Source organism: Monodon monoceros, unplaced genomic scaffold (assembly GCF_005190385.1).
Source record: "Monodon monoceros isolate NGI ecotype Baffin Bay Population unplaced genomic scaffold, NGI_Narwhal_1 Super_Scaffold_9, whole genome shotgun sequence".
Classification (NCBI taxonomy): domain Eukaryota; kingdom Metazoa; phylum Chordata; class Mammalia; order Artiodactyla; family Monodontidae; genus Monodon; species Monodon monoceros.
The window spans coordinates 7,157,875-7,185,667 of NW_021703786.1; the positions used below are offsets into that span (position 1 = coordinate 7,157,875).

The following is a 27,793-nucleotide window of genomic DNA, read 5'->3' on the forward strand; positions in this document are numbered from 1 at the left end:
AAAGTGGGGTGTTTCAGTGTCACAACTGCCCCCAAAACGAGAGGGAAGTCCCAGAGCTCCACCTCAAGAGGCTGGGCTTCTGAGGCCCAGAGCTCCCCTCCCTCCCCCAGGACAGGCTATAAAAGTCCCTTCCCAGCTACTTCCACAGAAGAGCAGGAGGAGGTGAGAGGTGTGATCGCTTACCCCCCTGTGGCTGGGGTCTCACTGCAGAGATGAAGTTGCTCCTGGCCCTGGTTGGGCTCCTAGACACCCTCATCCTGGCCCGGCTCTCTGAGGGCACCACTCCAGGTAATAGCCCCTTGGACAGCCAAGGAGGAGGGCAATGGAGGGGGGAGCACTTGGGTCTGAGGGACCTGTGGCTGCCCTGGACCCTAAGCCTCCTTCCCTCTGAACAGCCTCCCCTAGGGTAGTGGAGACCTCAGTCCTCCAGAGCTGCATAACAGAGGCCAGGTTGCTAGTGGATGCTGCCTACAATCAGACTGAGAGGAGGTGGGCCTGGGCCTGGGTCTGGGGACTGCGTGGGCCTGGAAGGGTTGACGATGGGGGATGGATGGACTCCAGCCAAGGTCATCTCACCCATCACCTGCCCCTGGGCACCTTGGGACAGTGCCATGTCGGTAGAGAGTCTCCCTTCTAGCCATCCTTCTGTCTGTTTACACCGTGCTGACTGTCCCCTGCCCAGGTTAGGGCTCTGCTGGGTGTGTCTGCTTCCTCTCTCCAGCCCTCCCTTCTCCTCTTCTGGGCAGCATCAAGCAGCGCCTTCACAGTGGCTTGGCCAGCCCCATGGACCTCCTGTCCTACTTCAAACAACCAACAGCGGCCACCAGGAGAGTCGTTCAGGCCGCTGATTATATGCATGTGGCCTTGGGACTGCTGGAAGAGAAGTTACAACTCCAGGGGTCCAGATCCTTCAATGTCACTGGTACTGCAGAGTGGAAGGAAGCCAGGAGGGGGTTGCAGGGTGCACGCCTTGGGGTGTTGGGAGGGGAGAGGGGAAAGGGATGGGAGGTACAGAACAGACCAGCTCTAGAAGAAGCTAGAGCCCTGCCCACTGTCCCACCCGCAGATGTGCTAACGAAATCCCAAATGCGGCTGCTGTCCCAGGCCAGTGGCTGTGCACCCCAGGATGAAGCCGAGAAGTGCAGTAACAAGTACCGAACCATCACTGGGAGATGCAACAACAAGTGGGTGCTGGGGCAGCACCTAACCTGGTGGGGCCCAGTTCCCTCCTCTCCTCCCCAACCCTGCTAACCCCAGCCCACCCACCACTGCAGGAGGAGACCACAGCTGGGGGCCTCCAACCAGCCCCTGGCGCGCTGGCTGCCAGCCGAGTATGAGGACAGGCTGTCGCTCCCCTTCGGCTGGACCCGCGGCAAGAGGCGCAATGGCTTCCTCCTCCCCCTTGTGAGTCAGGGCTGAGGGGCTGAAGGACGTTCCATCTCTTCTTTTTTTTTTTTTTTTTTTTTATATTCAATGTCTTTTTTTTTTAAACATCTTTATTGGAGTATAATTGCTTTACAATGGTGTGTTAGTTTCTGCTTTATAACAAAGTGAATCAGTTATACATATACATATGTTCCCATATGTCTTCCCTCTTGAGTCTCCCTCCCTCCCACTCTCCCTATCCCACCCCTCCAGGCTGTCACAAAGCACCGAGCTAATATCCCTGTGCCTTGCGGCTGCTTCCCCCTAGCTATCTACCTTACTACGTTTGTTCGTGTGTATATGTCCATGACTCTCTCTCGCTCTGTCACAGCTCACCCTTCCCCCTCCCCATATCCTCAAGTCCGTTCTCCAGTAGGTCTGCGTCTTTATTCCTGTCTACCCCTAGGTTCTTCATGACATTTTTTTTCCCTTAAATTCCATATATATGTGTTAGCATACGGTATTTGTCTTTTTCTTTCTGACTTACTTCACTCTGTATGACAGACTCTAGGTCTATCCATCTCATTACAAATAGCTCAATTTCATTTCTTTTTAAGGCTGAGTAATATTCCATTGTATATATGTGCCACATCTTCTTTATCCATTCATCCGATGATGGGCCGTTCCATCTCTTCTAAACGTGGGGAGTAAAAGCACAGCCTGGAGTCGGACAGGGCTCGAACCAGGCTGTCCCACAGGTTGGCTGATGACTCTGGGCAAGGACTCCAGCTGAATCAGTTTCCTTGGCCGTAAAACCCACTTAATATCGCTGTTGTGACTATTAAATAAAGTCCTTGATATAAACATCCCTGTAGGATGTGATCTATTAATGCTAGCCATTACACTATTGTTTTTTTCTGAAAGAATTCATGTCAAAGTGCCTTGCTAAATATAAGAAGCAATACAACTTAATGTAGTTCTAGCTATTGACCTAAACTATTTCACATTTAACAATTTATCAATCTTCCATTCATATGCCAAAATAACAATCTGTCATCTACCCATCTATCAACATCTATTTATCAATTTTTCTTCCGTTGATCTTTCCATCTATCCAATTCTCTATTTATTATCCATCGCCTAGCAACCGATCCTTGCATCTATCAATCAGTTCTACCATCTAATTATCCATTAGTCTATAAATTGATCTATCAGTTTCCTCTACTTATCTCTCTGGAGAAGCTGGTGGGGTCTGAGCCAGCCAACCTGGCCCGTCCCCTTCCTGGAATTACTCCTGGAGTCCTCAGGAGCTGGGCTGGAGAGCATCCTTGTAGGAATGACAGCCACATAGGAAGTGGGACAAAGCAGGAGAGGGGAGGGGAGGGCAGGGGAGGAGGAGGAACTGTGTTAACTCCAGCAGGGGCAACCTGCCACCCCCTGAGTCCTGGGTTGGCTCGGACACCCTGCAGAGTCAGCGCCCCACGCTGATCTATCTCCCCACCAGGTCCGAGCCGTCTCCAACCAGATCGTGCGCTTCCCCAGCAGGAGGCTAACCACCGACCGGGGCCGGTCCCTCATGTTCATGCAGTGGGGCCAGTTCATTGACCACGACTTGGACTTCGTCCCTGAGTCCGCAGCCAGAGTGGCCTTCACTGTGGGCATCGACTGTGAGAGGACCTGTGCCCAGCTGCCCCCCTGCTTCCCCATCAAGGTACTTAACCCCGACTCCCAGGCTCCTGATGTGGCCTCCACCTCTGGCCGAGAGCTGGGGCTGGGCATCTGGTACCTAGTGCACCTGCCTTAAGGAGCTGCCTGTGACTCTGGAGTATCAGACAGAGACAAGATGCACAGTCCGGCACAGACGCCTGGTTCTGTGTGTGTTTGGGGTGGGGGTGGGGGGCAACCTGCCAGGAAGTCCCGGTGCTGGCCTCACAGAAGGGGAAGAAGTTGAGACCAGCCTTGACCCCTGGGTCCCTTTCCAACAAGGGAAGCCTTTAGGGTCTCTTAGCTCTTGCCCTTCTCTCCCTCCTGGGGTGGTCTGAGGGCCCTGCAGTTCTCACCATTTCCTGGGATCGGGCTGTGAGCACGGTGCTATCCTTCAGCTGAGAGGCAAGGATGGTGAGGGACACTAGGGAAGAAAAGACGGGCTCCAGGGAGCACAGCCTCTTCTGGGGACAGAGGGGACCCTCTGTGCGTGCGCGCGCGCGCGCGCACGCACACACACACACACACACACATACATATTCACTCGCCCCTACTGGGTAGGGCAATGTTCTCGCGACATGACATGTGAGGGCCCCTGGCTGGCTCCTTCCTCAAGCTCCTCTGGGGAACTGTCCCTTATCTTCCTATTATACCTTTAGCTCTTGACTTTTTTTTATTTATTTAATTTTTAACATCTTTATTGGCGTATAATTGCTTTACAATGGTGTGCTAGCTTCTGCTGTATAACAAAGTGAATCAGCTATACGTATACATATATCCCCATATCTCCTCCCTCTTGTGTCTCCCTCCCACCCTCCCTATCTCACCCCTCTAGGTGGCCACAAAGCACCGAGCTGATCTCCCTGTGCTATGTAGCTGCTTCCCACTAGCTATCTATTTTACATTTGGTAGTGTATGTATGTCCATGCCACTCTCTCACTTCGTCCCAGCTTACCCTTCCCCCTCCCCGTGTCCTCAAGTCCATTCTCTACACCTGCTTCTTTATTCCTGCCCTGCCTTTAAGTTCCTCAGAGCCTTTTTTTTTTTTTAGATTCCATACATATGTGTTAGCATAGGTATTTGTTTCTCTCTTTCTGACTTACTTCACTCTGTATGACAGACTCTAGGTCCATCCACCTCACTACAAATAACTCAATTTCGTTTCCTTTTATGGCTGAATAATATTCCATTGTACATATGTGTCACATCTTCTTTATCCATTCATCTGTCGATGGACACTTAGGTTGCTTCCCTGTCCCGGCTATTGTAAATAGAGCTGCAATGAACATTGTGGTACATGACTCCTTTTGAATTATGGTTTTCTCAGGGTATATGCCCCGTAGGGGCATTGTTGGGTTATACGGTAGTGCTGTTTTTAGTTTTTTAAGGAACCTCCATACCGTTCTCCATAGTGGCTGTATCAGTTTACATTCCCACCAACAGTGCAAGAGGGTTCCCTTTTCTCCACACCCTCTCCAGCATTTATTGTTTGTAGATTTTTTTGATGATGGCCATTTTGACTATTTCCTTACCCATATTAGGGAAGTTTTCAACTATATTCTCTTCAAATACTTTCTCAGTCCCTTTTTTTCCCTCTTCTTCTTCTGGGACCCCTATAATTCGAATGTTGGCGTGTTTAATGTTGTCCCAGAGGTCTCTGAGATTGTCCTCAATTCTTCATTCTTTTTTCTTTATTCTGCTCTGTGGTAGTTATTTCCATTATCTTATCTTCCAGGTCACTTATCCGTTCTTCTCCCTCAGTTATTCTGCTATTGATCCCTTCTAGAGAATTTTTAATTTCATTTATCATGTTGTTCATCATTGTTTGGTTGCGCTTTAGTTCTTCTAGGTCCTTGTTAAACGTTTCTTGTATTTTCTCCATTCTATTTCCAAGCTTTTGCATCATCTTTACTATCATTACTCTGAATTCTTTTTCAGGTAGACTGCCTATTTCCTCTTCATTGTTTGGTCTGGTGGGTTTTTGCCCTGCTCCTTCATCTGCTGTGTGTTTCTCTGTCTTCTCATTTTGCTTCACTTACAGTGTTTGGGGCCTTCTTTTTGCAGGCTGTGGGTTCGTAGTTCCCGTTGTTTATGGTGTCTGTCCCCAGTGGCTAAGGTTGGTTCAGTGGGTTGTGTAGGCTTCCTGGTGGAGGGGACTAGTGCCTGTGTTCTGGTAGATGAGGCTGGATCTTGTCTTTCTGGTGGGCAGGACCACATCCAGTGGTGTGTTTTGGAGTGTCTGTGACCTAATTAAGATTTTAGGCAGCCTCTCTGCTAATGGGTGGGGTTGTGTTCCTGTCTTGCTACTTGTTTGGCATAGGGTGTCCAGCACTGTAGCTTGCCTGTCGTTGAGTGGAGCTGGGTCTTAGCGTTGAGATGAGATCTCTGGGAGAGGTTTCGCCGTTTGATATTACATGGAGCTGGGAGGTCTCTGGTGGACCAGTGTCCTGAACTCAGCTCTCCCACCTCAGAGGCACAGGCCTGACACCCAGCCAGAGCACCAAGACCCTGTCAGCCACACGGCTCAGAGCTAAAGGGAGAAAAAAAGAAAGAAAGAGAGAGAGAAAGAAAATAAAGTTATTAAAATAAAAAATTTATTAAAAATTAAAAAGATTCTTAAGCAATAGAAAAAAAGAAAGAAAGAAGAGAACAACAAACCAAAAAACAAATCCACCAATGATAACAAGCACTTAAAACTATAGTAGAAACAACAACAGGGCTTCCCTGGTGGCGCAGTGGTTGAAAGTCCGCCTGCCGATGCAGGGGATACGGGTTCGTGCCCCAGTCCGGGAAGATCCCACGTGCCGCGGAGCGGCTGGGCCCGTGAGCCATGGCCACTGAGCCTGCGCGTCCGGAGCCTGTGCTCCGCAGCGGGAGAGGCCACAGCAGTGAGAGGCCCGCGTACCGCAAAACAACAACCACAACAACAAAAACAGACAGAACCCTAGGACAAATGGTAAAAGCAAAGCTATACAGACAAACTCACACAAAGAAGCATACACATACACACTCACAAATAGAGAAAAAGGAAAAAAATATATATATCTATATATAAAAAAATGGAAGAGAGCAACTAAATCAATAAACAAATCTACCATGATAATAAACTCTAAATACTAAAGTAAGATAAACATAAAACCAGAAATAAATTAGATGCAAATAGCAAACCCCAAGTCTACAGTTGCTCCCAAAGCCCACCTCCTCAATTTGGGATGATTCGTTGTCTATTCAGGTGGTCCACAGATGCAAGGTACATCAAGTTGATTGTGGAGATTTAATCCGCTGCTCCCGAGGCTGCTGGGAGAAATTTCCCTTTCTCTTCTTTGGTCGAACAGCTCCCGGGGTTCAGGTTTGGATTTGGCCCCGCCTCTGCGTGTAGGTCGCCTGAGGGCATCTGTTCCCGCTCAGACAGGACGGGGTTAAAGGAGCCGCTGATTGGGGGCTCTGGCTCACTCAGGGGTAGGGAGGGGCACGAAGTGCGGGGCAAGCCTGCGGCGGCAGAGGCCGGTGTGACGTTGCACCCGCCTGAGGCGCGCCGTGCGTTCTCCCGGGGAAGTTGTCCCTGGATCCCGGGACCCTGGCAGTGGCGGGCTGCACAGGCTCCCCGGAAGGAGGGTGTGGATAGTGACCTGTGCTCGCACACAGGCTGCTTGGTGGCGGCAGCAGCAGCCTTAGCGTCTCATGCCCGTCTCTGGGGTCCTTGCCGATAGCCACGGCTCGCGCCCTTCTCTGGAGCTCCTTTAAGCAGCGCTCTTAATCCCCTCTCCTCGCGCACCAGGAAACAGAGGCAAGAAGAAGTCTCTTGCCTCTTCGGCAGGTCCAGACTTTTTCCTGGACTCCCTCCCGGCTAGCCGTGGTGCACTATCCCCCTTCAGGCTGTGTTCACGCCGCCAACCCCAGTCCTCTCCCGGCGCTCCGACCGAAGCCCGAGCCTCAGCTCCCAGCCCCGCCCGCCCCGGCGGGTGAGCCGACAAGCCTCTCGGGCTGGTGAGTGCTGGTCGGCACTGATCCTCCGTGCGGGAATCTCTCCGCTTTGCCCTCCGCACCCCTTTTGCTGTGCTCTCCTCCGTGGCTCCAAAGCTTCCCCCTCCGCCACCCGCAGTCTCCGCCCTCAAAGGGACTTCCTAGTGTGTGGAAACCTTTCCTCCTTCACGGCTCCCTCCCACTGGTGCGGGTCCCGTCCCTATTCTTTTGTCTGTTTTTTCTTTTTTCTTTTGCCCTACCTAGGTACGTAGGGAGTTTCTTGCCTTTTGGGAGGTCTGAGGTCTTCTGCTAGCGTTCAGTAGGTGTTCTATAGGAGTTGTTCCATGCGTAGATGTATTTCTGATGTATTTGTGGGAAGGTGATCTCCATGTCTTACTCCTCCACCATCTTGAAGGTCTCCCTAGCTCTTGACTTTTAAGCCAAGCATAGCAAATGCCACCTCAATTTAGAGTTACATTACTGGATGAGCAGGTCTGTTTTCACGGAATTGCCAGCTTCCTGCAACCTGTCCTGGGTTTCCTCGACCTTCACCGTCTCCAAGGCACCAGCACAGAAAGGGGCTTAGGAAATGTCTGTTGAATTGAATGGAATGAAAGGAGCACAAGCCTCATGTCAGGAGAACTAGGTTCTAATCCCTCCTCCCCCGCTAACGAGTTGTCACTTCCCCTCTCTGAGCCTCAGTTTCCCCACCTGTAAAATGAGGATCTAAGGCCTCGTCTTTTTTTTTTTTTGCGGTACCCGGGCCTCTCACTGTTGTGGCCTCTCCCGTTGCGGAGCACAGGCTCCGGACGCGCAAGCTCAGCGGCCATGGCTCACGGGCCCAGCAGCTCCGCGGCATGTGGGATCCTCCCAGACTGGGGCACGAACCCATGTCCCCTGCATCGGCAGGCGGACTCTCAACCACTGCGCCACCAGGGAAGCCCCAGACCTCGTCCATTTCTAACCTTTCATGCCTCTATGACACAACGTGCTAAAGGTGCTCAGATGACCTGGTGAGCAGCGTGAGTCTGGATGAGTCAAGGAGGGCTTCCTGGAAAAAGGGAGTTTTGAGCAAGGTTTTGAAGCAGGTGGGGGATGACCAGGAGGAGTGAGCTTGCCCGGGAGGGGCCCCAGTGTCACTGGCTCCTCTTCCACCTCAGATCCCGCCCAATGACCCCCGCATCATGAACCAGCGTGACTGCATCCCCTTCTTCCGCTCGGCACCCTCGTGCCCCCAAAACAAGAACAAAGTCCGCAACCAGATCAACGCGCTCACCTCCTTCTTGGACGCCAGCATGGTGTACGGCAGCGACGACACCTTGGCCATGAAGCTGCGCAACCTGACCAACCAGCTGGGGCTGATGGCCGTCAACACCCGCTTCCATGACAACGGCCGGGCCCTGCTGCCCTTTGACAACCTGCACGATGACCCCTGCCTCCTCACCAACCGCACCGCGAACATCCCCTGCTTCCTGGCAGGTCAGACTGGGGGGACGGAAGGACGAAACAGCCAGTCCCTGGGTTCCGGGCTGGGAAAGCCTCGTGGGACTCGATGGGGGTGCATGGCTTCAGACCTCAATATTAGGCACACAGATCTGTGCATAGTCATCCCAGAATCAGTATGTTGGAAGGAGTCCCTTTGTGAACCCGGTGTGTGGCCGGAGATCACCACTTGACTCTCTTCGGTGATAAGGGGCTCACCCCCTCTGCTGTTCATCTGGTGCGGCGCTGACTGCAGAAAGCCCCTCCCCCCCCCCATTTTGATCCAATGCCCATCTGTTGCTCTTCATCATGCTTCTAGAACCTCGGAGAAAAAGCTCTATCTTTCACACAGTAATAGCCTCTTTAATAACCTGAAAGTAGCTTTCACTTTCGCCTAACTTTTTTTTCTCCTCTGGGCTAAATTCCCTTAGAATCTTCAGTTTCCCCCCTGCTCTTGCCAGACACTGGCACCTGGTACCTTCTTCTGGAGGCATAATCTGAACTCTCCTAGGGGTCTTTGCCCCTGCCCCCCTTGCTGGTTATCATAATGATGGTCATTGCTTCTGGTTACTTAATATATTTAAATGTGCCATGTCTAATCCTTACAGCAGCCCTGAAAGGAGAGCATTATTAGCACCCTCGTTTTGCAGATGAGACACTCATCAGGGAAGATAACTAACGTGCTCCAGAGCAGAGTGTCAGACGGCAGAGTCCACAGTGAGGACTTAAGTCAGTGTAGTGGCCAGGTCTGGGCTCTTTCCACTCTGCTCCACCACCTCCTTTGCAGGGAGTCAGCTCCAGCCCCTTTTCTAAGGACTGTATGTTTCTTTGCTCCTGGCAAGAGCGGCATGCGCCTTCACCAGAGGTTTACTTAAGAGTAGATTGAATAAGACCATATTACAAGGGCTTAGTTCAAAGCCAGCAAATGACTGTGTGTAAGGCCACCTTCAGGAACGTACTTTCCTTCCCGGCCTCTAGGAGAAGGTTGGCTACAGGAACAGGCTCTGCCCAACCTTCCTTCTTTCTCCTTCCATGGGGCTCCCTGGGGAGAGCAGCATGACACCAAGCCCAAGCTGGGGAGAGGTCCATCCCCCGGGAGAGAACGTGCAGAAGGATACAACCCACAGGACAGGTTCCTAGAGTCACCCAGGACCCTCCACCAGCTGTGGATCTGGTAATCCTGCAGAGCAGAATCATTAGGCAAAAGGGCTCTGCCCAAGACCAGCAGCTGCCCTGTTCCACCTCACGCAAACTCATTCCAGTAACTTAGGGACTCGAGACTCCACTGTCCTCCCACTCCTGGCCCATTGTGTTTGTCAGTGGAGCCTCACAGCACAGCTGAGGAGATGGAGGTCCAGTGAGGGCCAGGAGTTTGGCCCAGGTCACAAAATCCCACCACCTCTTTCTAGTCCCCAGAGCTCTGTCTGCCTTAGCAGAAAGACATTGCTCTGGGAAGGACTATGGTGACTCTGAACTTGGGGTTTTCAAGGTGACAGCCGATCAACTGAAACCCCGAAACTGGCAGCCATGCACACCCTCTTTGTGCGAGAGCACAACCGGCTGGCAACTGAGCTGAGACACCTGAATCCTCGGTGGACCAGTGACAAGCTGTACCAGGAGGCTCGGAAGATCGTGGGGGCCATGGTCCAGGTAGGGGGCCCTAGGTCTCAGCATCCCTTAGAAGGCAATCTGGCGTGAGAAGCCATCCTGGGGGATGTGCCTCAAGTCAGCTAGGTCTGGGTGATTGGGAGTGTTCCTGAGATCTGACCTGTATCCCCAATACTGCCGCTAGCTCTCTCTGTGGCCCCGTTCATGTCACCCAGCCTCTCTGGGCCTCAGTATCTCCATCAGACAATGGGAGATTAACATCACCACATTTGACATACTGCCAATAAAGAATCAATATGTCTGAGCAGCCCTTCGAAAAGCAAAAGGTCTGTCCAAAGGCAGGGGAGTGGGGTGGGTGGCCACAAAGGTAACGTTCCTCCTCCATCTTTTCTTCCAGATCATCACCTACCGGGACTTTCTGCCCTTGGTTCTGGGCAAGGCCAGGGCCAGGAAAACCCTGGGGCCCTACCAGGGGTACTACCCCAATGTAGACCCCCGTGTGGCCAACGTCTTCACGCTGGCCTTCCGCTTCGGCCACACCATGATCCAGCCCTTCATGTTCCGCCTGGACAGCCAGTACCAGGCCTCAGGACCCCACTCGCGGGTCCCACTCAGCTCCGCCTTCTTCGCCAGCTGGCGAATCGTGCAGGAAGGTGACCAGGTTTTCCAGAGGCAGACAGGGCGAGGGGGTGGGGCCCAGTTTAGTGCCAGAGGCCAGGCTACTGCTAATCATCTCCCCAAGCGAGTGAAAACAAGGCAGGTGCCACCAAGACCCTCAGTCACGGGCCTCCCATCCCCTCCGGGATTAGAGGATTTCTAAAAGGGGAGGAGACTGGTGGTTGTGGTCCTGAAAGGAGCTTGCCTTCCACTCCTTCTCAGAGAAGTGGGGGTGATTGCTTTTCTTGCCGGCTCCAGCTCCCTTCATGTCCACCCAGGCCACCGTTTCTGGATACAAACATTATAGAATGTAAGTGGCTGGCTTGTCCAGCTCTGAGCTAGCTTGGCATCATGTGATGACCCTAGGGGCTTCCAAAAGGCTGGTCCAATCTGTGTTGCTCATATTCCCCGCCACCAGGTGGCATCGACCCCATCCTCCGAGGCCTCATGGCCACCCCTGCCAAGCTGAACCGTCAAAATTCCATGTTAGTGGATGAGCTCCGAGACCGGCTGTTTCAGCAAGTGAGAAGGATCGGGCTGGACCTGGCAGCTCTCAACATGCAACGCAGCCGGGACCACGGCCTCCCAGGTGAGGGGGCTGCCCGCCCCTTCCCAGGCTTCCCCAGAGCAGGGTTGCTGGTGATGGTTGGTTGGGGAGAGGGTTCAGAGAAGACCCTTGGCGCCTCCTTTCTGACTGGGACTGTCTACAGGATGCGCTGAGGCTGATGCAACAAAGCATCCCTGAGACCTCCTTGTTGCTGTTCTGCCACGTCTTCTCCATCCTCCATAGGGTCTCTAGCTTCAGGGTCACAACAGGACCAGGACTTGGACGCAGGAGCTGAACAAAGGAGATCAGGACTTTCCAAGTAGAGAAAAACAGTGGCTTTAAAAAGCAAGGAAGGGCTTCCCTGGTGGCGCAGTGGTTGAGAGTCCGCCTGCCGATGCAGGGGACACGGGTTTGTGCCCCGGTCCAGGAAGATCCCACGTGCCGCGGAGCGGCTGGGCCCGTGAGCCATGGCCGCTGAGCCTGTGCGTCGGAGCCTGTGCTCCGCAACGGGAGAGGCCACAGCAGTGAGAGGCCCTCGTACCGCAAAAAAAAAAAAAAAAAGGGAGAGAAGAGCTGCTCCATGCCCCACCACCCTGGCAAGATCCAGGGAGGCAGTTCCAGGGATATAGAAACTGGCTCTTGGCTCTAATTGGGCAAAGAGCCTGAGAGGCAGGGAACAGGTGGAGTAAAAGTAAGACTGCCTTGGTTGTTTGGTGAGGCCACAGAAAGACTTCATCTCAGGAAATAAGAAAAATTAGGCACTTTGCTAGGATGTTTAATGGATATTAACTCTTTTAGTCCTCCCAATGACCTTGAAAAGCAGCTGTGACAGACATTTTTATAAATGAGAAAATAAACTCAGAGACATCTAGTAATTGGCCCAAGCCCACATAACTAGGAAGTAGTAAAATTCGAATCAGTTCCAAAATTTCTCCTTTCATCCCCCTGTTCAATCCCTGATGTTAGGGGAAGGCTTTGGCCACAGCCTCACTCATCTCTCCCTCTCCCCATCTCCTACTTCCCTGTCTAAACACAACCCGAAGCCCCATCTGCCTCTGCTAATTTCTGGCCGTGAATAATAAAGAGTGGGCAGTTTCTACTGCACCTAACAGCCCCCGGCTAGCACACAGCAGGCGCTCAAGGACCTGAGTATCTTTCCTTCACTACGCTTGGGTGCTCCTGACAGCTAGTGTTGTGGGCGCCCCCTGCTGGAGGTCTGATATTGCTAGCTGCCCAAGCTGCCACACAGTCAGTTTCTGTACCCTCTAAACTGTCCCAGAAATAGTGTACTGATCGCAGCTCTTGCAGTCTCCTCCAATCCCTTCCCAAATTTGGAATTGGAAGGCCTGGTCTGAACTCCACTTAATGGTGGGGTGACCTTGGAAAAGTCACAGTTGCTCAAGCTCAGCGAATATCCATTGATAACATTGGGATTACAAAGTACCTCACAAAAACGTGAGGATCCTGAGAGATAGCCACACAGCAGTGCTCAGTAATGGTGAAACATTATATGGTTTTCCTTTGTTCAGCTTGGGGGACGGTGTTTGGGAGTTGTAGTTCAATGGACAACATTGGGCTGGTGTTTCTTTGAGTCATGGCAAAGCTATCTTCCTCCTATCTTAATGGTCCCCATCATATCATGTGACTTGTCCTGGTGTGGGATCCTGATGGCTGAGAAATCAGTATGGTCTTTGTTAGTTTATGAGGCGAAAAAAAATTTTTAATTCTAGTAAAATTTTTAAATTATATTGAGATATAATTAACATATCACAAAATTCACCAATGTAAAGCATATAATTCAATGATTTTAGTATATTTAGAGTTCTGCATCATGTCTAATATCAGAACATTTTCATTACTCACAAAAGAAACCTAGTAATAATAGTCACTCCCTACCCCCATTCCAGCCCCTGACCATTACCAATCTTCTATCTCTACATATTTGCCTATTCTAGACCTTTCATATAAATGGAATCATATAGCATGTGGTCCTCTTCTGAGTAGATAAATTTTATCCATGTTCTTCATTTCTTGGTTCATTCACTCATTTATTCATTCGGGCATTCTACAAATCTGAGAGTCTTTTCTGTTCTAGGTAATGTCTTACTTGTGCCCGATTAATGCCACGATAATATTGTGATTGTGAGTGTTGGGTTACGACAGCTTCTTACATTAGGACACACTCCTCAGCGTGTGCACAAAGCATGGTTGTCTGCTCGCACTGCAAATTAAGAGGGCAGTGGTTTGGTCTTTGGAAGGTTCAAGGCCTCTTCTGCCAGCAGGGATTCCCTTCTGCCCAAAATTGCCTGACCACAGAGCTCCCTCAGGAGAAATCGCAGCGAGCAGAAGCTAATGGGAATCCGCAGGGGTAAGACTAAACTGCTCCTGTCCTCTTTCCCTACAGGGTACAATGCTTGGAGGCGCTTCTGCGGGCTCTCCCAGCCCCGGAATCTGGCACAGCTTAGCCAGGTTCTGAAAAACCAGGGTTTGGCAAGGAAGTTCCTGAATCTCTATGGAACACCTGACAACATTGACATCTGGGTTGGGGCCATCGCAGAGCCTCTTTTGCCAGGGGCCCGAGTGGGGCCTCTTCTGGCTTGTCTTTTTGAGAACCAGTTCAGAAGAGCCCGAAATGGAGACAGGTAAGTGCCCCTACCCTAAAGGGACCAGCCCCAGGGGCAGGGCAGAAAAGCACTAGAATTTCAAGACTCAGCAATGAGAGAAAGTACTCTTTTTAGCTTCATCTCTTCCAAGTACACAGGATCTGAGACCAGGAGCTCCTCCCTGGAGAGCTTGGTAAGAGGCAGAGAGAGCACTTGCCTGAGTTGGAGGCACCTTTAACTCAGGAGAGAGACTTCTCAGCCTCACTGTTCCAGGCTTAAGGATCCCAGAAAACATGGGCACAAAAGCTAAATCTGGTTTCCCTCCAATAAGCTTGTGGTTTAAGACTTGACTTCTTATTTGGATTTGGCATTTACCTGGGTTCAAATCCAGTCCTGGCTACGTAAATTACTGTGCAATTAATACTGGGCAACTTACTAGACTTCTGAACTTGTTTCTTCCTTTATAAAATGGGAATCATACCTATTTTGCAGGGATTTTGGAGAATTGAATGAAATAACGTATGTAAAGTACCTCACACACAGCAGGTGCTCATTCCTGTTCATCCCTGCCAAACTTCACCCACATCTCTCCGCTGTCTTGGTAGGTTCTGGTGGCAGAAACAGGGTGTTTTCACCAAGAGACAGCGCAGGGCCCTGAGCCACATTTCCTTGTCTCGAATTGTGTGTGACAACACTGGTATCACCACCGTTCCGAGGGACATCTTCAGGGCCAGCATCGATCCCTGGGGCTTTGTGCCCTGCACCTGCATCCCCAGCCTGAACCTGTCAGCCTGGAGGGGCAGATGAGGCTTCTGCAGGTAAGGGGGGCCTCCTCCAACAGCCCTGGGCTGGGTCAGGCCCTCACACCCTTCCCTGGACAGGACAGCTGAGTCCTCGCAGGCCCCTAAGCAGAAACAACAGAGCTTGTCTCTAGCAACAGATCACACTTTCACAGTGGCTTCCCAGTGTGCTAGCCTCTGGGTTGATAGTTAACCCCAGGGCCCAGGACTTTGAGGGGCAATTAGGAAGTATCCAGCTAGCCTCAGCTTGGTCATCAACACCCTAAGAACAGCTCAATCTCTGGACATCCAGCAAGTTCCTCACTTGCCCACTTGTGCTGCTTCCGCAGGAGTCCATCCCAAGCCTCTGACCTTGGAGACCTTGGAGACAAGGAATCCTGGGGAAGACCACAAGGCTACCTCCTCCCCTGGAGCAACTGCTTCCTGCTGATGCTTTTGCTGGCTATAGCTCAGAGCTGGTTCTCTGGCTGGGAGTGACGGCCAGGGTTCCCAGCAGCAGTGAACCCTCCTGCCATGCGAGCCTCTTATGTAATAGGTCACACGTCAGCTCCAGGTGCAAGGGCTCGTGAGCCAAGCAAGGGGGTCCTGAGGCCCAGGCAAGAAGAGTCATCTTCATCTCCAGCCACTCTCATCTATTTCCCACCCTGTCCCTGACCCCTGCCTATGACTGGGAGGCCACAGAGTCCCAGCCTCCAGCCACCCCATGGTCTTTCTCTGGAGCCTGCAGGCTGCACAGCACCCTCTGCTTCTACCAATAAAGCACCCCTGAGGGCAGAAGCTGGTTTCTGCACTGGGCTCAGGGGGGGCAGGGGCTGGACCTCAGTCCCATGCTTTGCTCCAGATGTTTAAGAGGAGTGCTGCTAAGACACAGCTGGCACTAACCTTAAAGCCTCCCCTGGGGGCTGAGTTTAGAGCATCGAAAGAAACACTGTGGAGTAGGAAAAGGCAGGAAAGGGCAGCAGCGTTAGGGGCCCCAACATTAAGGAGAATAGCTTGGCCGTGAAAGCGACCCAAGCAGAAAACCAGCCGACAGAACGTCAGTCAGTATAAAAAGTTTTTATGTACAAAAACACAATAAAAGATGACAGCTAGCTAGCAGAAAGGACTGGGCATTGCCTTCAGCCTTCATTTACTATAGAAACAAGCCCCCAGCAGGAAGGGTAGGCTACCCTGGGAAGAGGAGGCTGGGTTCCCGGGCCAGGAGTGTAAGATCTCTCTCGCCTTCTTTCTCGGGCCTCCATGTGTAAAGCAGGTGTGGAGCAGGTGGTACTGCTGCCCTCTGCCACTGAGACCATGAGACAGGCCAGAAAGGAGGCTGTGTCAAGGACAGAACTAACTTTGGGCTTTCCCCCAAAACTGGTCTCAAACCAAAAAGCCTGTCTTGTTGCGAAGGTCACTTGCAGTGGCTGACATATGAAGACAGGGACCATATGGGGGCCACAGGGTCTTTGGCTTTGTTGCCACCCAGCAGCTGAAGACCAGGCAGGGGTCCAGCCCAGGATTCTCAGCTCTTCCGGTTCTCAGCAGGTCAGTGGGGTCTCTAATCAGAAAGACGAAGAGGGCCCAGGCCTTGGATATCACCCGTCTTGCCCTCGTGCACGGCGGGCCAGGACTGCAGTGAGCTAGGAGACCGTGGTTCCCGAGGGGCTCACGAGGTCCTGGGGAAGGCTTTCTCGGGCCTCCTGCATGCGGCGCCGGGCTCGACGGAAGGCTTCTGTGAGGGAAGCAGACACAGGAGTCAGCTGCCACGGTGTGGGGGAAATGGGGCACACGGGGATGCTGGAGGGGGGTGTAGCTGGAATTGGGTGGGGGGAAGCCTACCTAGCACGTTGTGAATGGAACTTTGCTGGCTGAATCCCTCCAGACGGTCCAACACGCTCCTCATCCTCTTCCGGAGAGAACTTGACTCCATGAAGGCCCTGCAGGGGAGCCCGCCACATGGCCATGGCTGCTCTTGCAGCCCTCAGGGTCAGAAGCCCCGAGGCGGAGGGCGATGGCCACTCACCTGGACTGCTGCAGGCAATGCAGGCGGAAGGTGACACTGCCTGTGGTCTCTGTGCGGAGTCCAAAGCGGCTCAGACGCTCCCCCTGCGGCATCCGGTTAACGTCAGGTTTCTGTTGGCTCCTAGACCCCAGGCACCACAGTGGCCTCACTCCCATTCTTATTCCCATTCTTGGGGAGAACAGTTCTGTTGGGGAAACTTCATCCCAACACCCAGATTCCACCACCTCCCAACTGTAAATCAAGGAACATTCCAACCTCGTTGGAGAATCAGCAGTCTTATAAGCTGCGTGCCAATCCTCTGATTCCTGAGGACTCAGGGATGGGCTGGAAGGAGGGGCCAGTTATTCCGACAGGGACCAGGGGAAACCTCTAAGTGTACTATTTTCCAGAGCTCTCCTAGGATAGCAGTGATGTTTGTACCTGGTGCAAGATGTGGCCGAGACAGGAGGGAAGGGACTAAGCAATAATGAAGTAATGAACAATTAAGAGTCCTTAACCCAGATTCCACCTTACTCCAGAAGAGATAGGGACATAAGTTCCCAGCATGAAGTCTCCCCAAAGACAAAAGTCACCTTGAAGGTTCCTGGTATCCGCACGTAGGAGAGGTCCTCCAGTTCCAGAGAGCCACCAATGAAAAACCTCCTGAGCTCAGCCACCGGGCCCAGCTCCAGGGGCCTCCATGTAGGGACTGTCAGGGTGTGTGAGCCTGTGCAGGAAGAGGAGAACGGGGCCGGAAATGGCACGTGGTCCCTTGCTGCCTTCCCGGCAATGACACGGGCCTCGCCACCACCGAAACACCTGGTCTGGTAATGGCCTGACCTCTGGTGAAGGTCATCAGAGTGGTTTAGGGTACCCACTTGAAAATCAATCAGATGGAAATTCAGATCTCAGCTCTGCCAGTTATTACCCGGGCACCAGGACAAGTTTCTCAACCTCTCTGAACCCCATTCTCCTCATCTAATAACAACACCTATGCCTCACAGAGTGGTGGGGAGAATTAAATGAGAAGCACTTAGCACACTGCCTGGCGCACAATAGAAGAGAGCGGCTATTATTTCAAAAGGAACGCTGATCCACTCAATACACATCCACCGAGAGCCCATCTTGCCACGTGGCTGCTCCCTCAAGGCCACGAGTCAGATCAGAGGAGCCGGATGCAGAGCCCAGAGCTGCTCAGCTTCCCAGTTAGCTGTCATTTCACCCTGTTGTCTCTAACAGAGGGGGAAAATTTCCTCAAAAGGAGCAAGGAAATCTTGCAAGTTAAGTGCTTCTAATTCCCAATCATCCCTACTCCTCACAGGAAGTGGTCGAATCTTCTGAAGTGTTAGCCTTGTTTCTAGGAGCTAGGGCACATGGGCCACATGAAGGGCAGGGATGAGCGGTCACCTGGGGTGGCAGGCAGCACCACAGCCCCGTAGCCTTCCACGCGATACCTCTGCCAGAAGTCCAGCGAGAGGACCTCGCAGTAGAGCACAGGCCATGCCGGGAGAGCACCTGCAGCAAGGGGGAGAAGCGGCCAGGTCATGGGAGGCCTTCACCAGGAGAGGGCCTGTCTGAGGGGCCCCAAGGCCGAGCACCTGCCAGGCCACTCACCGGCAGATTCATCCTCGTGGAGGAAGGAGACCTCAAACGTGAACGGGTAGGAGAAGTAAGCCACATTATCCTAAAAAAGAGGAATGTTATTTTATACTCAGTGTCATGGGGTGGACGAGGGCTCACTTGGAATTTGTCTTCCCTGTAGCCAATGACAAGGTCACCATCCCAAGGGAAAAAGAAAAACTATCACCCCAGGTAGGAAATAAAAGGCTGAGAGGTGAAGGGACACCCAAACCCGAGCTGCTACCACTCTCAAAAAGGCAGAGAGAACCCTTGGACCAGGCATCCCTGCAGAGCCCACAGCGAAGGGCCGGACCCAGCTCTGGAATCTTCCCCAGGCCGCGAGCGTGATAATCTTCAGATGCCTTCCCCCGAGCAGTACTGTTCCCTTCTAGGTGCCCCCTCTCGCTGCCCTACCATTCCCAGGGACTTGGTGGCACAGGTCTGTGTTATTCCTGAGAGCTGCTGGAATGCTGGGCTTGACCAGCCTGAAAACCAAAGACCACATATAGTAAGTCAACAGGGAGGAAGGCAAGCAGTTGAGAAAAAGACAAAGTTCCCTTCTCCATTCACTCACTCATTCATGCAATCAATCATTCATTTCACATTCACTGTGTGTCTGCTATGTGCTATGACCGATCACTGGGGACATCTTGGTGACCAGATAAAAAAGCTTCCTGTCTTTCATGGGACTACCATTCCAGTTGGGGTTGGAGGGGGGAACAGACAACAAACCAACCAACAAAAAGACTATCAAGTAGTAATAAATGCTAAAGTAAAAATAAAACAGGGTGAAGGGACTGAGTGGCTTGAGGCTCATTTAGACGGGGTGGTGAGGGAACACCACTCAGAGGTGACACTTAGGCTGAGACCTAAACTAAAGCAGAACCAGTCGTGCAAAGATTGGACACAAAAGCTTTCAGACAAAGGAAATGGCCCTGAAAAGGCCCTAAGGTGGGAATGAACTTGGCCTGCTCAAGAACAGAAATTACAACTGCAATGCTGTAAGGGAGGGATAGGCAGGGGCCAGCTCGTTCAGAGAATGGAGTTTGGATTTGGCTCTAAGTGGGAAGGGAAGCTGTTGGGGCTTTAAGTTCAAAAGAGACACAACTGGTTTACATTTTAAAGGCTCAGTTAGGCTGTGGTGTACGTGGCAAATGAAACGTAAGAGGGAGCAAGACAGGAAGTGAGAGGATAAATTAGAAACCTAATGCTTTGGCCTAAGCAAGAGATGATGGTGGCTTGGCCCAGGGTCCTCGAGAGAATAGAGGATTCAAGGCATCTTCTGGAGACAGAACTGCCAAGAACTCCTGATAGAATGAATGGCGGTAGGGAGCTAGAGAAAGTGAGGAGTCAAGGATGTCTCTTAGGTTTCTGGTATCAGAAACTAAGTAGATGACATTGCCATTCAGCTAAGATGGGCAAGACCATGAGGGCAGGTGTGAGGCAAGAGGGGGAATCAAGAAGCTTTTGGTCATGTTAAACAGGAACGACAAAGAGGTAAGTGGACATGACTCTGGAGTTCAGGGGAGAGGCTAAGGCTAGAGAGGGACATCTGGGAGTCTGAGACATACAAACAGTACTGAAGCCACAGGATGTATGAGGCCACCTAGAAAGACCGTGGAGAGAGAGTAACAGAAGGCCAGGCCCAGCCTTGGATACTCTAATAGTTTTAGATCAACAGAAGATGAGGGAACGGCCAAGAAGGCCACTGAGCCCCCAATGAGAGAGACGAGAGGAGCACAGAGCCAGAAGCCAAGAGGAGAGTCTCAGTGAGGAAAGTGAGCTGTGGTGAATGCTTCTGAGAGGCCAAGTAGGGTGAAGGCAGAGATGTCACCACAGGATTTCACATCTTGGAAGTGATCTATGATCTTGAAAAGAATAGTACCAATTTCAGTGGAGGAGTGGGGAAGGAAGTCTGACCGAATGCCTCTGGAAAACTGTCAGAATGGGTAAAAAGAGAGACTTATGAATATTACTTACTAGTAGTTGGCAATTCCACGAAGAAGTGGACGTAAAGATTGTCAAACTCATAGCCTTGGGCTGAAACTAAGAAAACAGGAAACTGTTTCAGCTTATCCTCCTATCACCCTTAACACCCGCCCCAGTCCTAAAGGGCCTACCCACGTGTGGAAGCGAGTCCCTCAAGGGCCAGGAACTCCCTGTGCTTCCAGGAAAGACACATGCCTGAGCCTCCCCGAGTGCTGCGGACAGCCCAAGGGCTCTACTAGGGCGGGGAGGATTACTCCACAGCTAAATCTGGCACTTGCCAAGCATCAAGGGACTTCTGTCTGGTAAGACACTTACCTACCTCTCCATTTACAAAGAGCCGGAGGGCACCTGGTACCGTCTGAGGTAGAGAGAAGTGGGGACAGATCAGGAGGTCTGAGGGAAGCGACACCTCTCCTCCAGCCTGCCCGTAAATCCCCAGAGGACCTGACGCTGGACGCCAGATCCAGGTGTGTGACTAATCCCGCTTCCTCCCCACCCGCCACTTCTCCATAAATCTGTTTCCTTCATTTCTAAAAGTGTGTAATGTAATGGAAAAAGCACCTAATTTAAATGGTGGGGAAGGCAACAAAGTGTGGGGTATTTACAAGAATGGCCAAGAGAAGCACCCACAGCTGCCTGCTGCCGTACGGCGAGAGGCTAGAGACCCCTGCTCCCTCTAGAGGGAGGTCAAGAGACTAGGCAGTTTCCTTTTTAAATTATTTGTGTATCTATCTTATCTCACTTTTTAACACCGAAAATCTGTTGCTAATACAACACAAAAATAGTGAAAGTTAATTTTTTAGAGAGAGAGAGGGAGACCACCAGGTAACTCTCTCCTTGTTTCCAGATCTAGAAATGGAACTCCTGGAATAAGAGAGGACAAAGAATAGGACCACAGGATTACGGACTTAAACTCTTGTTTTAAGAGCCAAACTATTTGACAAACAGAAATGACACCCCTCCCTCTCTATGGGGCATTAGGAAAAATATCTACATGAAGAGTAAGGAAGACACTTTTCATCTTTACATTTATTTAAAAAATTAATTACAAAGTAATACATGAATGCATTCCCGCTGATAAAAATTCAAAACCACCTAAGTTTAGAGGATAAAAAGTAAACATTCCTGACATGTCCCTCTCACCACCCAATAGCCATCTACCATTTCCCAATCCCACCCCCTCCCCAGAGAAAGCCACCCATAGGGTGTGTGCCCTTTGAGACCTTTTCCTATGCATTAACAGTTCTATATCAATATGCAATGCTTCTAAAACATAACAAGGACTATACTCTAAATGTTGTTTTTTACTTTTTTCCACTGAAGAGTATGTCTTTGGGACCCTGAAGAGAGAACTGTCACTGAGCCGCAGTCAGAACGCTCTGGCTACAGAAACCCAGCTGGCGGAGCTGCAGGAAACCCAGCTACTCACCGTCTCAAAGTCAGTGCCCACGAGGCTGTTGAGATACTCCTTGTGCCGGCCATAGAGCTGAGGAAACAAACCACACTGAAACTCAAGGTGCGACCCCAGCCAGACCAGGGTTCAGATCTGCATGGGAGGGAGAAAAGCAGCAGGAGTGGGAAGTGCCACAGAAAGCTGGAGGCCTAAGCATCCCGACACTGACATCTGACAGTGAAGCACAGAGGCTCTGGAGTCCACTGGTCTGGGACCAACCTGGCTCTCGCACTTACGTGACCTCGGGCAGACTGCTTAGCTTCTTGATCTCCATTTCCTCATTTATAAAGTGGTAATAATAAAAATATTCACCTCAAAGGCCTGTGGTACAGTCTAAATGAAATAAAGTATGTGAAGGGCCTAGCACAGAGCATGGTAAATGCTCAAATAAATGGCCATTATTGTGATGATCTTATAATAGGATCGAAACCTTATATCTGACATGTCAGCAGTGCTTCCCAAGTCAGGCGAGGCCTCTAAGAGCAAGGCCTTGCAGCTGCTGACCCAACCTCGGCCGCGGCCTCGGCTCCCAGCTCTCTGGTTCCCGGACTGAACCAGCACTTACATCCCTGAGCGCACGCTGCTCCCGCTCTTCCTCCTCAGGCTGTGCAAGGGAGGACACGCTGTCAATCGTATACTTCCACAGCTCCTGCTTCTCCCCGTCTGTCTCGATTCTGTAAGGTTAAAGCCACAAAGGGACTAAATCAGCAAACAGGAGGTGGGGCCCTCGAGACCCAGCCCAGAGAGGAGCCGATTTACAGTTCTGTTATTCTAAGACGTAAGATGAGGAACAGTCAAGCCAGAGGAGAAGACCTGGCTAGTTCATCTCTCCCAGTTTTGATTAGTCCCTACACGCAGCAGCACAGAGAATTATTTTCACCTAACTATACTGATGAAGGTATCACTTTCAAATCCAGGTAGGTGCATATTTTCTGAGAAAAGGATGCCCAGTGTCCTAAGGGTCTATGACCTTGAACAGAATATGAAGCACTGGCTGGGAATTTAAAAGTTAGAACACATGAAGGGCTTTCAGAGAATCTCCTCAACTTGGGGCAAGAAGTGAAGCCAAGGAAAGCAATGCCAGTCTCCGCCATCCCTTTCTTCCTCTTCTCACCTGTAGGGTCCTCTGGAGCCAGTGAAGTCAGGTTTTACTGTGATCACACCATTACTGTCCACCTTCAGAGTACAGAGGACATGTTCATACTTCTTATAGCCAAGCCTAGAAACCAGGGAATTAACACCAGGGTTCAAGACTGCTGCCCCACCTCCAGGGAAAGAGGAAGAGGTGTTCGGGACACATCAGGGGAGAGGACAGAGGCTGGAGTGAGAATTGTCATGGTAAAACACTCTCTTCCAAAGAAAAAGTAGAAGGAAAAAATCCCTCCCTCCCATATACCTGGGAGGACTATAACAGGAGAGTGATGGTTAGTGACAGGAGAAGAGAATGAAGGTCTGAGCTGGGCAGTAAGAAGCTTCACTCACTTTCCATAGGGGCCCAGGTCTGCCATGATGTACATTGTCTGAAGAGGGGTGTTGATGACATGGCTGTTCCGGATGAATTCTTCTGAGGGTTCCCAGGTGACGATTCGTGACTTAAGGATGCCACCCTCCCTGGGAGACACCACAGGAAGGGTCACTTCCCTGGCACCCCCCGAACAGCCTGAAGGAGGAGCTCAGGGGAGCACACGAAGGTGGAGGCCCGCTGCAGGATGGGACGCTCAGGTTGGTGGGCATACGGGGAACACAGGCATGGACGGACCACAGAGGCCGCCACGGCCCTGTACACACTTGCACTCACATCCCTCGCCTGTCCTGCCGTCGCCGCCTGACATTTGCCATTCGCTCGACCAGGAATGACGGCATTTCGCTGGCTGCGGTGGTCATTCTCTGACAGTGCTGGGAAAACAGAGCAGCCCAGTGTAAGCCTGCTCAGGGCCGTGTGGGACCAAGGACCTGGAGGGAAGTCTTCCTTCTGAAACTTCACACAGAACCTGAACCTCAGCGCACGGCCACCTCACAACCACGCTGACGGCGGGCACAGTGGCACAAACAGCCCAAGGAAGAGCCCAACCAAGCCTTGGTTTGCCCGAAGCCTGCAGCAGCACATTAGCCTTGAGAAATGAGTTTATTTAGGCCCATCTTCAAATGAGCCTGCAATCTCTAAACACACACCGACAAAAGGTTTGGTGAGTCTGCCCGGTAGACGTTGACATCACTAGGTGGTGGGAAGATGTGAAGTGTAACACAAGTATGCTGTGGAAAACCCTCCCATGGGTAACTGAACACTATCTGTAATTTTCTTTTGTTTACCAAAACAGACAACCCAAATTTTATATGCTACCAACCCGCAGCTTTCCTGATATAAGCATCAACCTTTCAAAAGCATTCACTTAACGCCTGGCTCCTTGCAGAGATCTACAAGGTCATAGACAAAAATCAGATAATATAGGCACTCCCCTCCCTCAAGGAGTTTAAAATCTCACTAAGATGGCAGGATATGCAGAAGAAAATGTAAAAACAAGTCCATGAGGGTATAGCTGTCATGGGCAAATTGAGGATATAAGCCATTCCCCACGCAGTACTGAATCCTTCTGCAGACCCATATATTCAGTTTCGGCTGAATCCGTGATGAATTTTATCTAGATGGCTCTAGACTCCATCCACCTGTCTGATCTCATGATGCACGGAGGAAGCCAAACCCAGTGGCTGCTTCTCCCAGTCTGTAGGCTGCAAGCCTATGATTAGAGACACTGCCGGCTCCCCCAGGCCCTCCAGCAGATGGAGCCGGGAGCAGCAGCCTCACCACCCGCAGACTGTGCCCACCTACTCCAGCTTGGCTGCCAGAAGGTCTGTATCCCCTTAAGAGGCTTCCGAGTTAACATACAGAGAGGCCAGAAAGCTAGGGGAGACGAAGGTGAAGGGAGCTACGGTGCTTGGGGAAGAATGCTACCTCCTCCAAATTGGTGTATCTATCAGAGTCAGTGTAGGTAAAGATTCGTCGGTTCTTCCTGCCATCCAGATCCTCCAGCTTCAGAATCTCTTGGCGGTACTGATGATCCAAAGGGCTCTGACAGGCTGCTTCATTTTGGTACAGATCTACTTCGAACTGAGGTCACAAAGAAACAAAGTTCTACTGAGAATATGTCAAATTTTGCTCCCATAACAGTTTGGTCAAATTAGTTCTATAGAGCTGATGCAACTTGACATGTTCTCATAGCCAACTGTCGTTTATCTAAACTAATGGAGGACAGGAGAGCCAACGAATGTTAGAGCTAAAAGGAACCACAGTGATAGTCTAATTCAATTCTGCTATTACAGAACTGACATACCAAAACAGTAATTCTGCTGTTTTGGTATGTGGCCCAGAGATGAAAAGTGTCTTACCCAGGATTATAAAACTGGGTAGTGGCAGGCACTATATTCCATTGACCCCATAAGCACAACAGTGGAAAGTATAAACTGTTATAAGCTTTCTGGAAATCAGTTTAGCAATATGTATCAAGAAACCTTCCCTGTGACTAGTCAGGTGGAGGTGGACCGGGGGAGGCAGACTGAGCAGACAAGGGACACTGGCTCACCTGGCTGAAGAGCTTCTCTTGCCACCCAATCACGACCTCCTCCTCTTCATCTACCTCTGGGCGGTGTCCACCTCCAAAGACAACAGAGTGAGTCAAATGTTTGAGCCAAACTAGCACCACTTCTCACTCTGTGGTTGGTTATAACCAAAGTCCCTGCTCTTATATTTGCCACAAAATCAGTTGGAGTTCACTGATCTATGAAGCACTCACTCTAGACTTACTCTATAGAGGCTGTGGATATGTGTAGAAGCCAAGATTAGGACCCAAGAAGTCTTAATCACTACTCTGATTTGAATAAAAGGAAGTCATGCCTTCCAGGAATTATTTGATCTAATTCAGTGTCAAGAGCTGAAATTTGTTAGATATAGGCTGAATAGCTCTTCCTCAATCCCAACGGCCTACATTTGCTAGACAGGAACTGTGGCATTTTTATCTTCACTATTCCTGAAGCCATATATCTAGAATCACAAACACTATAACCTTAAGAGACCAAGTATCAGGAGAGAAAAGGAAAGACATACAACTGATTTTTTTTTTAAAGAACCAAATCTAATACACACACTCCTAGCTGAGTGTGCCTTTTCCAAAGACACATGCTTCACAACCTGCCAGCTCACACTCTTGCCCAGGAATATTTTTGAACAGAAACAACAAAAGCAGAGAGACCAGTGACCTAACGCAAACACACTGTCCTCTCTTCCTCACTCTTCTGGCTTCCCAGATAAGGAAAACTGCTAGAACACAGACGGTGTTAATATGTACATTTTCCAAGCAGACCCCAATTTTTAAGCTGTTTTAGAAAGTGTTTAGTTGTATGTTTCAAGCTTGGAGTGACACTTTCTCTTAGGAAAAAAATGCCACAAATGGTATCTAGGTTGACAGGCAAATTTACAACGTATCTAAAGTATGGTATTTGCTATTTCCCTACATTTGACCACAATTCGGATCTGCATCTTGACGGCAGGAATCAAGCCTTATTCAATTTTACACAACATAATGTAGTAGTTAAAATTGCCCGGGATCAAATCCTGGCTTCAACATTTACCGGCCCTGTGACCTTGGACAATAAACCCATCCTCTCTATACCTTGTCTCAGACTATAGACCTGGGTCTACTCTGTCTTAAGAGGTAACCTCCGCCCTAGGCCCTTCCCCAGATCCCCAAGCGGCCACATCACCACCATTCACCCACTGGTGGATGGGTGAGGCCTAAAAGTGGCCAAGTCTATGAGGTCCTTCCCGGGCTGGGCAGCAGGCTGGTGGTGGAGGTAGCTGCTTGATGTGATTCTTTGCAGGTGGACTCTGCCAGGAATAGAGAAGCCCAAAATACTCGTTACAAAACACTCAACCAGGAGATGAACGCAGAGCAAAGATGGGGAAACAAAATCAGAAGAGGGTACGGCTACCAAGAATGCGGCGGGGTGTAGGCGACAGAGGGGATGTGAGTGGGGCACGGGGACCTAAGGAGAAGACGATGGGAGAGTGTACTGGAGACACAGGGCCTCGAGAAACTTGGGAGGGGCAGGGTCCTGAAAGGGTGGGTCTGGAAGTTGTGAGTGAAGAGGGTGCCGGGTAGTGAGGGAGACGCGGGGAGACGAGGTGACAGCGGTCAGGACTGCAAACCCAAGTGAGGGTCCCAGCAAACAAGAAGTGAAGTTCAGGCTCTAATTATCTGACAGCATAAAAGCACGGGGCTCTGGGGTGATGCGACTACCGGAGGCGGAGGTTGCGCACGGGGTCCCAAGAGCGATACACGGCCTCTCCGGTGTCAGTGCTCCAGACGGTCTCCGCCATGACAGCTGCGCTGCGCGCGACTGTGCCGGAAAGCGCGCCGCCCCAGTTCCCCTGGCAACGGAAACGCTGGGTTAGGGAGGCGGGAACCCGGTTCCCTACGCGGCGCGGCAGAGCCCCGCCCGTTGCAGGCGCAGGCCAGTTGGTGCCAGCGCACGTTTCGGCTGGGGCTCGTGCGGGCTTGCCTTTGATGCTGAGTGGGAACGAAGCTCGCTCACACCCAAGGCCAGACTTGATGCACTTTACAAATGAGGAAACTAAAGCAGCGCTATAGGCCCCTTTTATACAGATTCAGACAGAAATGGTGATGGACACCAAACCCAAGCGTCCTGAGTTCTCAACTACTACTTTTTCCACCACACGACACAGCCTTCCACTGAATCCTGGGAAACTTTGGCCTCCTAATCGGTGGAGGTGACTCACAGAATGCACCCATTCTTCCCAAAGGAGTCAGGGGAGGTGATGACGGTTACCCAGACATGAAAATATATTCTTGGAAGAAGACAAAAAAGTGTCAAGATTTATTAATCCTTGTGTTGGCATTCACTGAACCAGAGAAAGAAGAAACAAGGAAGCTAACAGTAAGGAAGGAAAAGATGTCATTATTGCACTGGGTTTTCCCCTGCGTGTGTTATTTCCGGATTTTTAAG

General features: G+C 51.0%; 2 protein-coding genes across 4 annotated transcripts; one reads left to right on the forward strand and one right to left on the reverse strand.

Annotated features, from left to right (window-relative positions):
* Positions 1–203: 203 nt before the first annotated feature.
* On the forward strand, positions 204–16,144 carry EPX (eosinophil peroxidase). The gene is made up of 13 exons (XM_029212673.1): positions 204–288; positions 396–489; positions 747–922; positions 1,067–1,184; positions 1,275–1,404; positions 2,870–3,076; positions 8,193–8,511; positions 10,004–10,164; positions 10,520–10,775; positions 11,198–11,368; positions 13,731–13,968; positions 14,535–14,747; positions 15,059–16,144. Exons 1-12 carry the CDS (start codon positions 213–215, stop codon positions 14,734–14,736), a joined length of 2,148 nt encoding a protein of 715 aa, XP_029068506.1. The 5' UTR covers positions 204–212; the 3' UTR covers positions 14,737–14,747; positions 15,059–16,144.
* MKS1 (MKS transition zone complex subunit 1) lies at positions 15,771–27,210 on the reverse strand. 3 transcript variants are annotated; one of them, XM_029212670.1, is made up of 18 exons: positions 27,067–27,210; positions 26,545–26,654; positions 25,354–25,424; positions 24,726–24,881; positions 23,574–23,671; positions 23,258–23,386; positions 22,890–22,994; positions 22,341–22,449; positions 21,752–21,808; positions 20,638–20,680; positions 20,314–20,379; positions 18,748–18,818; positions 18,328–18,397; positions 18,121–18,228; positions 17,307–17,440; positions 16,735–16,817; positions 16,551–16,648; positions 15,771–16,443 (listed from the first exon to the last, which is right to left on the reverse strand). In XM_029212670.1, exons 1-18 carry the CDS (start codon positions 27,144–27,146, stop codon positions 16,352–16,354), a joined length of 1,680 nt encoding a protein of 559 aa, XP_029068503.1. In that variant the 5' UTR covers positions 27,147–27,210; the 3' UTR covers positions 15,771–16,351. The 3 variants fall into 3 exon arrangements, with proteins under 3 accessions (XP_029068503.1, XP_029068505.1, XP_029068504.1); XM_029212672.1 differs by lacking the exon at positions 16,735–16,817; XM_029212671.1 differs by lacking the exon at positions 26,545–26,654 and having other exon boundaries at positions 27,067–27,143.
* Positions 27,211–27,793: the final 583 nt, after the last annotated feature.

Coding starts and splice junctions, on each gene's coding strand:
- EPX (XM_029212673.1), top strand. CDS start 213: ATGAAGTTGCTCCTGGCCCTGGTTGGGCTCCTAGACACCCTCATCCTG. Junction 1,185..1,274: donor ACTGGGAGATGCAACAACAA/GTGGGTGCTGGG, acceptor CCACCACTGCAG/GAGGAGACCACAGCTGGGGG. Junction 1,405..2,869: donor ATGGCTTCCTCCTCCCCCTT/GTGAGTCAGGGC, acceptor TCTCCCCACCAG/GTCCGAGCCGTCTCCAACCA.
- MKS1 (XM_029212672.1), bottom strand. CDS start 27,146: ATGGCGGAGACCGTCTGGAGCACTGACACCGGAGAGGCCGTGTATCGC. Junction 24,882..25,353: donor AAGAGAAGCTCTTCAGCCAG/GTGAGCCAGTGT, acceptor TTGTGACCTCAG/TTCGAAGTAGATCTGTACCA. Junction 23,387..23,573: donor CGGCAGGACAGGCGAGGGAT/GTGAGTGCAAGT, acceptor GGTGTCTCCCAG/GGAGGGTGGCATCCTTAAGT.